At 39.2% G+C, this 14,959-nt stretch overlaps 1 protein-coding gene across 13 annotated transcripts in view; it reads left to right on the top strand.

Annotated features, from left to right (window-relative positions):
* The window catches only part of Ralgapb (Ral GTPase activating protein non-catalytic subunit beta), a 92,587-nt gene that overhangs the window by 62,214 nt on the left and 15,414 nt on the right, over positions 1 to 14,959 (top strand). For all 13 annotated transcript variants that reach the window (XM_041670041.1, XM_041670040.1, XM_041670037.1 and 10 more), the window contains 5 exons: positions 1,057 to 1,209; positions 2,031 to 2,240; positions 7,240 to 7,398; positions 10,603 to 10,768; positions 12,082 to 12,204. In XM_041670041.1, coding sequence (XP_041525975.1) covers positions 1,057 to 1,209; positions 2,031 to 2,240; positions 7,240 to 7,398; positions 10,603 to 10,768; positions 12,082 to 12,204 — 811 coding nt within the window. The remainder of the gene's footprint in view (positions 1 to 1,056; positions 1,210 to 2,030; positions 2,241 to 7,239; positions 7,399 to 10,602; positions 10,769 to 12,081; positions 12,205 to 14,959) is intronic.

The following is a 14,959-nucleotide window of genomic DNA, read 5'->3' as shown; positions in this document are numbered from 1 at the left end:
TCAGCAAGAGCTAGCCATAGTTTGATAGTTCATGATTTACTGAATTTCGTTCACTTTTCTTTCTGTATAAAGTTTACTGCTTTTTAAATTATTACTTTCTAAGAGTTTTCTTTTCCCCAGCATTTGGATCTCTCCAAATTTAACCCCTGAGTCTGTTAATGAACTGAGCCAATTGTATTCCATCAGTGACTCTGTAAGACTCAGAGGGAGCAGAATAGGAAAGGCACCGAATTCACTGAAGGTCCAAGTATGCCGTGTACAAGCGAGGGCCCATGCTCTAGTAATAGTAAATTTAGCTAAGGTTCTGATTGAACACTTTCTAGAGATGCCTGGGGAGCTGAACTTACATTTTATTTTGTGAAGTGACTGGAGAGCTCTTAGGAAAAAAAGGAAGTCTGGATCTTTGTTTTTTTTTGTTTTTTGTTTTTGTCTTCATTTTGTTTTGCATTGAGGATACAACCTAGGGCAGTGCACATTTTCAAGTTTGAGTTCTTTTTTTCTCTTTCTTTTTCTTTCTTTTCTTTCTTTCTCTCTTGCTTTCTTTCTGACAGGGTTTCCCTGTGTAGCCCTTGCTGTCCTGGAACTTGCTCTGTAGAGCAGGCTGGCCTGGAACTCACAGAGAACTGCCTGCCTTTGCCTCCCAAGTGCTGGGATTAAAGGTTTGTACCACCACACTTGGCTGGAAATTTGAGTCTTAAAACTCTAAACTCCCTTAATCATTAACTTAGAATTGAATGTGGATGACTGAGCAGTAGAGGTCCAAAGCTATTTATTAGTCATGAAATCTATAAGTTGACAAACATATTTAGAATAATGAAACTGAGCACACTATACAGTTTTGAGCACACTGTATATAAAAAAGTATATAAAAGTATATAGCTTTCCTATTTGCACCACATGTACAGCATGTGCAGATTCTTGCTGAGTGTTGGTGATGTGCATGCCTAGGAAAATAGAAGCATTAAAGTAGACCAGGGACATGGCTGAAGACACATCATGGAGGTAGTTGCTGGATGATGTGTAATACCTATAATGTCATTTGTGTTATTTTGACAGCTTTTTGTGCCAGAACCTCGGCCAGTTCCTAAAAATGATGTTGGATTTAAATATTCTGTGAAACATCGACCATTTCCTGAAGAGGTGGACAAGATTCCTTTTGTAAAAGCAGATTTGAGCATTCCAGATTTACATGAAATTGTCACTGAAGAAGTAAGACAAGTTACTGTTAGCTTTTCCTAAAAGGATAAATGGAAACATTTTTAGATGGTATATGTGGTCAGGTATAACATTTAGTGTTAGGGAGGAGAGGCAGAAGATGACTTGCATTTTTGCAGAAATTCAGAGATTTGACATGACAGAAGATGGATGTGTAGATTTGGACCAGTTGGTAAGAACTAAACATCTTTTAGAGACAGGATCCTTGGCTGCCTGGGATGTTTGCAGTAGATTTCAGTAGTATGATAACATGACCAAACTCTGGTAGCAAAGGCAGATATTTGGATAGTACAGGAAGTGGGGTTGGGATTGGAGAGAAAATCCTTGAAAGTGTCTCACATCGGGGGCTCGGGAGCATGGTTTAAGTAATTAAGATTGAGGTGGTTGTATAATTAAGCCAGTTTGTTTGGAAGTATTTTCACACATGAGGAGGTAAAACTTTAAAGTAGGATTGATCAAAAGGTAAGGAATCCATATAGGTAAGTATTTTAAAACACAAGGATAGATACTGTAGAGTAAAGATAATCATCTGGGGGGGTCCAGTGAGAAAACAGCTCTGCCCCTCCAAGAGCAGAGATAATAGTGTTCTTTATAGCCAGGAGAGGACGAAACAATTGGTTAGGCCCTAGGGAAGAATTTTTGGATATAAGTCTAACTTTGAACCATGTTTGTTTAATCCTGTGCTTTGTATCTAATTGAAACAATATTGATCAACAAAACTTATCATTTTCTTTGTTGCTTTATTTTTGTTTTAAAATTAAAAGAAGCTTACTTCATTTTAAGAAAATGTTTTAAAAATATCTGACTTATTTCAGTTAGAAGAGAGGCATGAAAAATTAAGGAGTGGTATGGCCCAGCAGATCGCTTATGAAATACACCTGGAACAGCAGAGCGAGGGAGAATTGCAGAAGAGAAGCTTTCCTGACCCTGTTACGGATTGTAAGCCTCCTCCTCCTGCTCAGGAATTCCAAACAGCCCGTCTTTTCCTTTCTCATTTTGGATTTTTGTCCTTAGAAGCATTGAAGGTAATTTTTAGGAACTTCTATGAATAAATATATTCATAAAGTAATCACCAGCTGATGATTTTTATCAAAATGAAGAAAGGTTTAAAACAAGTGAACAAAACCCCAGCTTGTATACTCTGCATGCGAATCAGCAGAGTCCTGTGCTGCAGCTGTGTTCAGTGTGGACGCCAGGAAAGTGCACCTGTGAAGGGGTTACTCCAGTGATGAGTTCAGATCTGAACTGGCTTTTTCATGTCACTCTGTAAAAGAATGAAGTTAATTCTGTAGTACTCTAAAATTTTATTCTATTAATTTATATGTTTGGTCTTGGTTTATAGTTCTGAGTGAATACAGGGCCATGCACATGCTAGGCAAGCACCCTGCCAGTAAGTTACATCCTCAGCCCCAATTCTGTACTATTGTAACACAAGCCATATTCTTATGTCGTATAGTTGGTAAGACTAGCTAATCATTGTGGCTCGTGCTTATAATATGGAGACAAAGTTCAAGACCAGCCTGGGCCGCATAGTGAGAGCCTGCTTTAAAAGAAAAAAAAAGGCCTGAGGCAATATACCCTCGTATTGTAGATAGCTAAATAGGTAGTTAGGTAGATAACTTGCCTGAACAATTATGCAACTGACCTGGCCATAGATCGGTCATTTATTTGTTTGTTTGTTTTTGTAGGAAAGCAGAAAGACATTACTATTCTATTGGAATTTCAGTATGTAGAGAGAATATATTTTATACTGTAGAAAATAATTTGAGATATGTAATGTTAACACAAAACCTTTTAAAATTGAAAAGGAAAGAACCAGGAATGATGGCACACAGCTTTAATCCTAGTGCTTGAGAGGCAGAAGCAGGTAGCTAGATCTCTTAATTAGAGTCTAGCCTGGTCTACAAAGTGTGTTTCAAACCAGTTCATAGTGAGACACTCTTGCCAAATAAATAGTGGAAAATAGTAGATACAGAAGTAAATAAGGAAGGCACAAAACAAAAATCCTGCCTACAAATGATTAGTGATATTCCTAGTGGAGTAAATTACCATAGTAGAAGCAGTAAATCAAATATTTGGGATGAAAATTATTAAATCCTTTAATAGCCTTGTTTCTAAGAGTGTAGTTTTTCTATTCATGGTAATATTTTAGAATTTTTTTATTCTTTTTGGTTTTTTTTGAGACAGGGTTTCTCTGTAGCTTTGGAGCCTGTCCTGAAACTAGTTGTTCTAGACCATACTTAATATTTAAGTTTTTTTAAAATATATTTATTTATTTGTTATGTATACAATATTCTGTCTGTGTGTATGTCTGCAGGCCAGAGAGGGCACCAGACCTCATTACAGATGATTGTGAGCCACCATGTGGTTGCCGGGAATTGAACTCAGGACCTTTGGAAGAGCAGGCAGTGCTCTTAACCACTGAGCCATCTCTCCAGCCCCAATATTTAAGGTTTTAAGAAAATAATGTTTTCAGTCTTTTGGCTAAGATCAAGAAAATAATGTTCATTTAAAAATTTTTTACCAGAGTTTAGAAAAAGTTAGCAAGTTACAAGTTTATTTTTATGAGCTTTAGCATCTCTCTAATAATTTAATAAGATATTATGTACTTTAAAAAGCAACTTCTAGCCAATTTTATGAATATATGTAATAAAAGTATTGAATAGAGAATACTAGCTGAATTCTGAGTCAGTATGTTAAGTATTCTCTTTTTTGTCAAAGAATGTAAGGAGAATTGATTATTGAGAAATGTTAGTGACTCCATCAAACAATAAAGTAAATCAAGATTTTGTAGAACAATATTGATCTGATCTTAAAAATATCCCCAAATTTATGCATAGTATGGGTTCATACCTTAAAGGTCTTTAAAGTGTCAGTCCCTCTAACAGGTTAGAAGCACCTTTTGTAAAAATCAGGTAATTTGTACCTTGACCATATGGCAATATATAACAAATTTTTAGACAGTGAGTTTAACTTTTGCCCTTAATTGTTAATAAAAAAAATGTTGAGGAAAATTTCCCCCTGTGGCCACATCTTACACTAAAATGAGAAAATGAAGTAAAAATGGAAATAAACTACATAAGATATTTCATTGTAAAGGAAATTGTTTGAAGGAAATATGACTTCTTAACTAGGTAACCAACAATAAGATATTTAAAATAATTGCATTGAGAAGTTAATGGCTGTTTGTAAAATCTACCTCAAAGTACACCGTGATGAAACTGTTGATGTCTTAGTGCAGTGAAAAGACCTTTACAGAGTTTGATCCTGGATCCCACAGGGGTGGTAGAGAGCTGACTCCCGGAAGTTCTCCTCTGACCTTGACAAAGATGTATGCATATACTTTACAAAATAAAAAAAAAATTAATTGCAGTGTGAAATTAGGTGTGGCATTGTACACTTTTAATCCCAGCACTCTGGAGACAGAGGCAGGTAGATGTCTTTGAGTTTGTGGCCAACTTGGTCTACATAGTTGAGTTCCAGGCTAACTAAGGCTACATAGTGAGATCCTGTTTCAAAAATAAACAATTAAACATACACACAACCCAAGGAATGTGAAAATACTCCACGTGCAGCTGAAACACTAACTTGAAATACATTTACCTTAAAACACACACACACACAAACAAAATTTTGTAGAGGAGCTACAAGAAACAAAACAGAAAAACAAAAATATGTGAAGACTGCTCACATGGCGTCTACAGCATGCCAACACCCACGGTTCCTCATCCACAACTTCAGGGTAAAAGAGGAAAACTGGGAGGTCTGACTATATTTCAAGAAAAATCATTGAGTTGCAAAAATCTGAGCATATTCTTTAATCCTAGCATTTGGGAAGCAGAGGTCGGTAGATCTCTGAGATTGAGGCCAGCCTGATCTACATAAAAGAGTTCCAGAAGAGGCAGGTGGATCTCTGTGAGTTCGAGGCCAACCTGGTCTACAAGAGCTAGTTCCAGGACAGGCTCCAAAGCTACAGAGAAACCCTGTCTTGAATGAAAAAAAAAAAGAGTTCCAGATCAGGCAAGGATACACAAAACCTCATCTCTAAAAATTGAAACCAAATCTGCCTTGAATTAGTCTGGAACTGTTTGTGATCTTCTAATATGACTTCTCTTCTGTTTATATCAGGAAGATAATGTCTATGGTCAGTGTGTTTCCCAACCCTTAGTGGGAATTTTAAGTATCAAATTAACTGATCAAGCTCAGAATCCCTGCTGTGTGAAAAAAAAGTAGTTCTTATCACCCCTGGGAGTGACTTTCCTAAAAATAACAAAATCACTATGGTCAAAACCTTCTTTTGTTAAAATTTTGCTCGGCAAGATCAAAGATGATAAGAGATTAGAAGAAAAAATGAAACAAAAATGAATTTTAAAAGCTAATGGATTTTGTATTTTTCAAGAACTTTTAGGCTTCTAGAACAGCCAAGCAATAAGTGTAGAAGTCTCCTTTACACCTGCTCCCAGAGTTTGCTATGTTAACACTTGCATTGATGTGTTTGCTAAGTAGATGAGCATGTAGTCATGGGTTACAAACTGAAGTCTCTAATTTACATTAGAGTTCAGTATTGTATAGGTCAATAGGTTTTGACAAATTGTTATAACCTGTGCTCCTCTTTGCAGTACTTCAAAAATATTATGGGTTTTGTGTGTATATGCATGTATGGGCAAATGGATGCTCCCATGTGCAGAGTCCCCACTGCCACCACAGATCCCTGTACACACTGGTCTCCCACTGCCACCACAGATCCCTGTACACACTGGTCTCTGTGATATTTTCTGTGTTTTGCCTGTTCCAGAATGGCATATGGTTGGAATCATGTACAATGTAGTCTCACACTGTTATTTTTCCACTTAGCAACAATGCATTTAAAATTCTTCCATGTCTTTTTAGGATTTTATGTCATTCATTTTTACTAATAAGCAGTTTATCTATTCACCTATTGAAAAACATCTTGGCTGCTTGTACATGTTGGCAGTTATGAATGAAACAGCTATAAAATTTATGTCCATCATTTTCTGTGGTTATATTTTTCCTCTCATTGGGGAAAAATAGCAAACTATGCAATTGCTACATTGTATTTAAGACAGTAAGTTGGCAAGAAACTGTCACTTATCTTCCAAAGTAACTGTACTATTGCATCTGTATGAGCAGTGGATGAGTTTTTAAAATACATTTTAAAAAGTTCTACATGGGGGGCTGGAGAGATGGCTCAGTGGTTAAGAGCATTGCCTGCTCTTTCAAAGGTCCTGAGTTCAATTCCTGGCAACCACATGGTGGCTCACAACCATCTGTAAAGAGGTCTGGTGCCCTCTTCTGGCCTGCAGACATGCACACAGACAGAATATTGTATACTAAATAAATAAATATTTAAAAAAAAAAGTTCTACATGGGCTGGAGAGATGACTCAGCTTTTAAGAGCACAGGCTGTTCTAGATGACATAGATGCGAATGCCCAACACCCACATGGCTACTAACAACCATCCGTAACTCCAGTCCCAGAGTATTCTATGTCCTCTTCTGGCCTCCATGGGCAACAGGCACACATGTAGTGCACATACGTACATGCAGGCAAAATGACACATGTAAAATAAAATTAAATCTCAATTTTTTTTACATTTTATAAAGCATTATATTCTAGAGAAAATAAGCTCCCAAATTATATATACACTGTAACCTCAGTTGTCTGAAGCAGATAAAAATAACGAAGCATAAACACATTAAGCAGTTTCTTTAGGATCATGGTTGTATTTGTTTCTGCTACATTATAATTTTTCATTTAATTTTTACTAAAATAAGAAAAAGTGGTTGTGGTGACAAACGTCTGTAATCCTAGTACTTGACAGGCTGAACTAGAAAGAGTACAAGTTCAAGGGCAGCCAAGACTACATAGTGAGGTGGAGGCTACCCTGGCTGCCAAGCTGTACTGAGACACTGTACTAGAATGGATGACACCACCAAACTGTAAATGCTGCATCATGATTGGAGTAATGCTGTGGTAACAATTGCTCCTCTCTCATTGGACAGGAACCCGCAAATAGTCGTCTACCTCCTCACCTTGTTGCTCTCGATTCTACCATCCCTGGGTTTTTTGATGACATTGGGTATCTGGATCTCTTGCCATGTCGTCCTTTTGACACAGTTTTTATTTTCTACATGAAACCAGGTCAGAAAACAAACCAAGAGGTAAGATTCTGAATTTACCCTCTTTTGTGTTATAAACACACAGGACTTTATGTCAACTGTTTGTACTTGACATGAGGATTTTGTGTTCTGTGCTTATGACTTGTTTCATTTAGAAACTGAGTGCTCATGACCCTGAAGCCTGGTGTCCTGAGCCTTTCCATCCTCAAGAAGCATAGTGTGGGTTCTTTTTTCTTAAGGAATTCATACTCACAGGCAAAGGAAACTAAAGGTTCCTGAAGGTTAGCCACAGGGAGCCAGAGCTAGGCCTGAAGCTTCAGAGGACTGCAGTCTTAAACTCTTCCTGGCTATCTTCCCTGGGGCTCATGCCAGGTAGGAGCGAGCATGCTTTCTCCTTACAGGTAATCTCACACTAAGCCATTTCAGCTGAGGTAAAGCATAGACTGTGATAAAGTGACTCACAGTTGGATATGGGTAACAGGAAAGACTAGGAAGGTGAAGGGATGTATAATGTAGGTGGGAATGGAGAGCTGAGAGAAATTTCATGGAATCTGAAGTTTCTGTTGGAAGCAAGTATTGAAACATGGGCTAGACGGTAGCTGTGACTAGAAGAGGGTCAAAGGAAGATGTTTGGGTGCTGTGACCATGATTGGAATTGCAGGATCATTAACTTGTCATTAAATTAAGACACCACACCTGTAGAAATTTACCAACCTAACAGAATGTTTCCATAGGAAGCACTGTCTCAAATTGTGCATTAGTGAGCTGCTAATTAGCGAGTTTTGAGAAAGTTTTCATTCATGTTTCTGACTCAGCATACACTGATTAAGTTTGTCCTTTCTGGTAGGCTCCAGGGTTACAGGTAAACAAGATCTAGAAGGCCATAGACTTATCTAAGGGAAGGCAGCCACAGAAGTAGCACTCATAGTTTAGCATGTTAATAGAGGTGTTAAATTCTGCCTCAGGAGCCTGAGAGACCCAATCTGATTTTAAGGTTCTGAGACAAGGCTATTACAGCAATTTCTAAGTATACACTGACCAAAGCATAGATTCTCCAGAGGTAAAGAGTGTATACATCTTTATGAGATTCATCATGGTACCAGTAGTATGCTTGGAGCTTTTGAGAAGAGAGAATGGTGGCAGCCAGCAATGAGACTTTGTGTTAGTTTGTTAGAACCCCAGTAAACTGGATTAGTAAGACTAGAGTGATGCTCACATGAAAGTATAGTGTTGTGTGATGATTTACTCTTCCGGCTTTTTGAGGGGCCTACTACCCAGCTCCCAAATAAATCACACACAGAGGTTTATTCTTAATTATGAATGCCCAGCCTTAGCTTGACCTGTTTCTTGACAGCTTTTCTTAAATTGTTCCATCTACCTTTTGCCTCAGGATTTTTACCTTTCTCTTTTTTTGTATACCTTTCTTTACTTCTTTTTCCATGGCTTTCTGAGTGGCTGGCTCCTATTGTCTTCCTCCCCTTCTTTCTTCTCTTGCTTCCCCTCTTCTTTGGTTCTCCTTTTATTTATTCTCTGCCTTCCAGCCCCGCCTATCCTTGCTCCTGCCTTGTGATTGGCTGTTCAGCTCTTTATTAGCCCATAAGGTGTTTTAGACAGGCAAAGAATCACAGCTTCATATAGTTAAACAAATGCAGCATAAACAAAAGCAACACACCTTAAAATAATATTTCCCAACAGTATGGGGCAGTTTTTCTCTTACCATAAAAGACACAGGCCCTGAGGCACTTCCTAATCCATTTAGTTTCCTTCGGCTTCTGGGAGCTGTAAAGATTTCTGGAGACTTCTTAAGAATACCTGAATCCTTTCTCTTCCTAGCCAGTGGAGATTATTTTCTGGCTGCTAGCAGGTGAGCTGCAAGATGTATTTGAATCACTTATTTCTTGACTAAAATTTCACATGTTATTTATTTATTTATAGACTTCACACCTAGTCAGGCTACAGTGTAAGATCAAAGCTTCAAAGAGAGCTGGGGTTATATAGTGAAACCCTGTTTCCTAACACCAAAGGAAGGGCAGGTGAGATGCTCCATGGATAGAGGAGCTAACCTAGTCTAGTGGGCTCAGGTGGATTCCTAGACCTACACGAAGGAGAAAATGATTTCCATAATTGTGTTTTGACACTTCCACATGCCTGCTATGGCAATTTGCACACTCTTGCACTTTCTCTTTTTTGTTCTCTGGCTTTCTCTCACACAGTATTAAGTAAATAAATACTAAAAAAAGAATTTGAGAGAGCTATGGGTAAATAAAACAAATAGACTTAGAAGTAATGACTGTAACTCCTCCCCCACCCCCACCCCGTTTTTCTTTACCAGGCATGAGAGCAGGGTATTGCCATCAGTTAGCATTGTATAAGTGACTAGAGATTTATGGATGAGCTGCTTCAGTCATATGAGAGGAGCCCTTAAAAATATGGCAATTTTAGTATCTTGTTTTTGCTAACATTGTAGGCCTGAGGCAAGCTAAGGGAGTCTTACTTTTAGAAAATTCTCCAAATGGTTTGGCATATTCTCCTCTGCTTTTTCACTTTTACTTTGGAAAGGAATTCCTTATTTTCCTATCTTTAGACCTGAGAGCATAAGAGCAGCTGTTTCTTTGTTGTGGCAGCTGCCCAGTATTTCAGACCAGTGAGCAGCGTCTTCGGCTCTAATCGCAGCATTGTTCTATTCACTGTGTCTTAGTTTCTTTTTCATTTACTGTGATAAAATACTCTAACAGAAACAACTTAAGAAGAAGGGCTTATTTAGCTCATAGTCCAGGTCCATTGTGTCAGGGAAGTTGAAAGCTACAAGGGGCTGGCCACATCTCACCCATACTCAGGAACCAGCCATGAATGCATGCAGGCTTGTATTTTTCCTTCTTTTTTTTTTAAACATTTATTTATTTATTATGTATACAATATTCTGTCTGTGTGCATGTCTGCAGCCAGAAAAGGGAACCAGACCTCTTTACAGATGGTTGTGAGCCACCATGTGGTTGCCGGGAATTGAACTCAGGACCTTTGGAAGAGCAGGCAATGCTCTTAACCACTGAGCCATCTCTCCAGCCGTATTTTTCCTTCTTTACATCAGTCCAGAACACACATTTTCACTGTGGTCATATATTTCCAAATTCACTCTGAACTGGGCCTTGATTTGTCAAAAGTGTCAAAGCTCATTAGTTTTCGCGTGTGTTTATTTCAATATACCCTTGTATTCCCTTCATAACTTACGCTTTCTGTGTATTTCAGATTTTAAAGAACGTGGAGTCTTCCAGAAATGTTCAGCCACATTTCCTAGAATTTTTGCTCTCCCTTGGCTGGTCAGTAGATGTGGGCAGGCATCCTGGTTGGACGGGACACGTGTCCACCAGTTGGTCAATTAATAGTTGCGATGATGGTGAAGGGTCTGAACAAGGTAAAGCTCGTAAATAGCTGCTGTCTCTGGTTTGTTCCTCCCTCCCCTTTCCCATGAATCCTTTAGCCTTTTAAATAGTTTACATCATGGAAAAGTCTCCTTTCCTCAGTTCTAGTCTTCAGAAGGTCACATTTAGTTTGTATATTTTCTTTTTTTAAAGTTATCTGTTTTGTGTAGGAGGGTTGGGTAAGGACATTCCATTCATGGGCACAATTCTGGGGATTTTTTTTTTTTTTTGAGAGGGAAAGACACATTCCCTGTGTATATACCAGGCTATCCTAGAACTCACAGAGGTCAGTCAGCCTGTGCCTCCCTGTCCTGGGAAAAAAAAGAATGTTTGATAGACTTTTACCCACTAAACCAGTCTCATTGACCCTGGCTTAAACTTTGAAGATCATTTCCAGGGGACCAAGAAATTCCAGATTGTTTAAGTGTTTTATGTAATTATCAGCACAAAAGCACTCATTCTATTTGTAATTTTCCATTTTCCTTTAGATCTGTTCTCTGGATTTTTTCTTAATCCCTACTTGTCTTCTATGAAGCTAAAGAAAGGCAGTATCAGACTTTACATGCATACACCACCGTAGCCTGGAAAGGAACATAGCTGAGCTGGAGTCTTTTTTTCTCCCTAAGCCCGACTCGGTAGAGAAATTTAATGTATTTAGAGTCAGTCCCACCTACACTATAGCTGCGGGTCTGCTCCAAAGTAGGGTCAGGCAGAGTAGCTTCTGGAGCAATAACCAGAGTAGATGCAGAGTGCTCCCGAGAGTTTCAGCTGTGGCCTGGACCTAGTTTTGTAACTAGAATGTTATTGGAACTTAACCATACTCCCCTTTGTGAGCTGTATATGACTGCTCTGGTCCTACAGTGATAGGATGGTTGTAGCAGAGATATATTCCCTGCATCAAATATTCACTGTTTGATCCTTTGTAGAAAAAGTGTGTCAACTTATGCTCTAAAGTTCTTGCTTACCACATCTTTACCAGCATTAAGTATCCTAATATGTTAGGTGAAATCTTAGTTTTGTGATTGGAAAAGCAAGCATGTTTCATATATTCCTTTCCTGAAATCTGTGCCATCTTCCTGTGAAGGTCCTGACACTATGTCATATTGATTATTATATATTCATTGTAACTGAGACTTAGACTAGTTCAGACTGTTGGAACTCATTCTGGTATAGAGCAGATACTTCTAAACTTCCTGTGTGTTGGTTCTCCTTGAAACTGCCATTGCTTTATAAAGTGACTGGAATTCATGAACAGGAGGTGAAGGTGCCCAGCTTTAAGTACTGATACATTGTTCCTTATTCCCAGATGAAGTAACTTCCTCTGAAGATGTTGGAGCTAGCATTTTCAATGGGCAGAAGAAGGTCCTGTATTATGCTGATGCACTGACGGAAATAGCTTTCGTGGTTCCTTCTCCTGTGGAGTCCTTAAGTAAGAACATGTTTTTGCATAGAGCTATTTTGAGATCTGTTTGTATATTCACTATTTGGTGTGTTATGCATTGGAGATTTTTGAAGTCATCAAAATTAAGGCATTCTTTAGCTTCTAAGCAAGGATATTATAACTAGATTATATACAAGTATGAGAGCTATCATCTCATAACATTCTCTAGTATGTTAGTTACTTTTCTGGTACGATGACCAGTACCTGACAGAGGTAATGTAAGAACCAGACTGAAACATTCAGGCTATCATGATGGAAAAGACATGGTGGAATGGCTTATTCCATGGCAGTGGGAGCATGGACAACTTCTTACATTACGGCATACTAAGAAGCAGGGACCAGGGCCAAAACCAGCAGCCAGGCTATAACCTCAAAGACTCCTTCCCAATTACCTGCTTCTGCTGGCTGAGTACCACTTCCTAAAGGTTCTGCAGTCTCCCAAAATAGCACCAATAACTGGAAAGGAAAGGACTTAAAATAGGAACCTATTAGCAATATTTCAGATTCTACTTTGCTACTCTGTCTCTAGCTTGATGCACAATGTTTCAGTCCAGCTCTTAAGAGTTGCCACAGTACTAACATTTTCCACACCATTTGAAAATTCCAAATCGCTTCTCAGACCCTTGGTAGCGCTCAGCTGCAAGCCCTTGTTAAATAAAAAGTTACATACATCTGATATAGAGTGACATAGAGTAAAACATTCCTTTTCCAAAACTAGGGAGTAAGAAAATAGCCAAGAAAGATGGGGCTGACTCAGGACCAAATCCCAGAAGTCTAAATACTAAATCATGTAACTATGTGTCTGGCAGTTTGAGAACATTGTTATGTTATATGAACTCATAAGACTTGACCATCCCTGCCCCTATGTCCTTGGCAGTTGTAGAACATTGTCAAGTCCCTCTTAGTCTGACTACCCACCTGTAGCTTTTCTTGACAAAACCTCCCTTGTGCCTGACATCCTGTAATCTCCGTTGTAACTTTGGTCACAGCCTGCTTTAGAACTTTTTGCAGGGTTTCTTACCCCATGATACACTACTGCCTGGCCTCACAGGCACATCTCAAAGACTTGACAAAGCCTCCATGACTCCACAAATCTTTTGAGACAGTATCTCTCTGTAGCTTTGGACCCTGTCCTGGAACTTGCTCTATAGCCTAGGCTGGCCTCAAACTCACAGAGATCTGCCTGCTTCTCCCTCCTGAGCACTGGGATTAAAGGCGTGCGCCACCACCGCCCAGCAACTCTTGCATTCTTTGTGCTTGAAAACCAGCACCATGGGAATGATGTTAAATTTAGCTGCCAACTTGAGCAGCAGTCAGGCCCTCTTGGGATGTGGCTACAGTGCTCTCTGGAAGACCAGGTGCTTGGGGTGGAGAAAAAATTCTTTAGCTGGCCCTTTTCCAGCCAGACATCCAGCAGTACTCTTTTCAAACAAAATATGTTCCAGATGAGCTTTCCGTTTCATATACTGGAGCCCACACTGGGTAGGGTCTAACTCCTTCCTGGAGTGTCCTCACAGTACCTTTCTCCTGTTGTTCCCACACAAAGTGCACAGCTTCTTTTTAGTGGTGCTATTCTCCTCACTTTGTCTATGAGTTTCATTACAATCATACTCCTTTCCTGGCTAAATTTACCATGTCCAAATCTTGCCCCCACTTTTGCTCTCAGTTCCCATGTAATCTAGCTAGAAGCAGCCAGCAGTAAGCCTGATGCCACTGGATGCTGTGCTGTCTTCAGTTGTGTCTGCCAATAAATTAGTTCATTATTATTGAGTTTTTCAAGACATGGATAGAATGTAGACAGGTTTTGTTTTGTTTTGTTGCTTTTTGCCAAAATGTAACATGAATGGCCTTTAATCAGTCCCTAGTAGAATCCTTGTTCTAAATCTCAGTGAACAGTCTTTACTGTCTTAATCTCTGTTGGCATTTCTGATCCTACCAGAACTGACCATTAAGCTCTGCTTAGAACATTCTAGAGCTTATTTAGCCTGCATCTCCTAATATTTCCCTCTGCATTATCAGTTCTTAAGGCCTAGGAACCACATGGTCAAGTTTGGTCACATAAGCTGCTCTACTTCTTTGCTACCAGTTTTCTGTGATAGTTTTTTTTTTTTCTGTGATAGTTTTGTTTGACCTAGTTTGCTTTCCATTGCTATGACATGACACCAAAACAAAGATGGGGAGGGAAAGGTTTATTACGTCTTTAACCTTTAAGAGTCCATCATCAAGGAAAGTCAGGGCAGAAGCTCAAGCAGGAACCTGGAATCAGTGCTTAAAGCAGAAACCACATAGTGATGCAGCGTACTGGCTCTGTCCCAGGCTCAGCTACTTTTGTTACATGGCTTAGCGCCACATTTGGAGAGGTGCCACATCCACAGTGGGTTGAACCTTCCTGTAGCAATTAGCAATTAAAAAAAAATACCCTAAAGATATGCCCATAGGCCAGTCTAATCAAGGCAATTGATCGTTTGAAGTTCTCTTCCCAGACGTGTTGACAGGAAAGCTAACCTAGACAGTGTTGGTGACAGAGATATCCTACAGGAATGAGGGGGAAGGCTTTACTTTTAGTTGATGATTCAGAGGTTCTCATCTACATAATGATAATGGCATGACACAATGGCTCACTTACTCTATGGACATGGGAGCATATAGCAAAGACTCCTCAGCATAGCAGACCAGGAAGCAGATAGCAGGGTCAGAACCCAGACATTAGGTACTTCAAAGTCCCTCTCCCAATGACCTTGTC

Source organism: Microtus oregoni, unplaced genomic scaffold (assembly GCF_018167655.1).
Source record: "Microtus oregoni isolate MIOR12 unplaced genomic scaffold, Mior012 000020F_ref0000438, whole genome shotgun sequence".
NCBI lineage: Eukaryota > Metazoa > Chordata > Mammalia > Rodentia > Cricetidae > Microtus > Microtus oregoni.
Note: the sequence above shows the minus strand (reverse complement) of the source record. Positions and strands in the feature narration are given on the sequence as shown.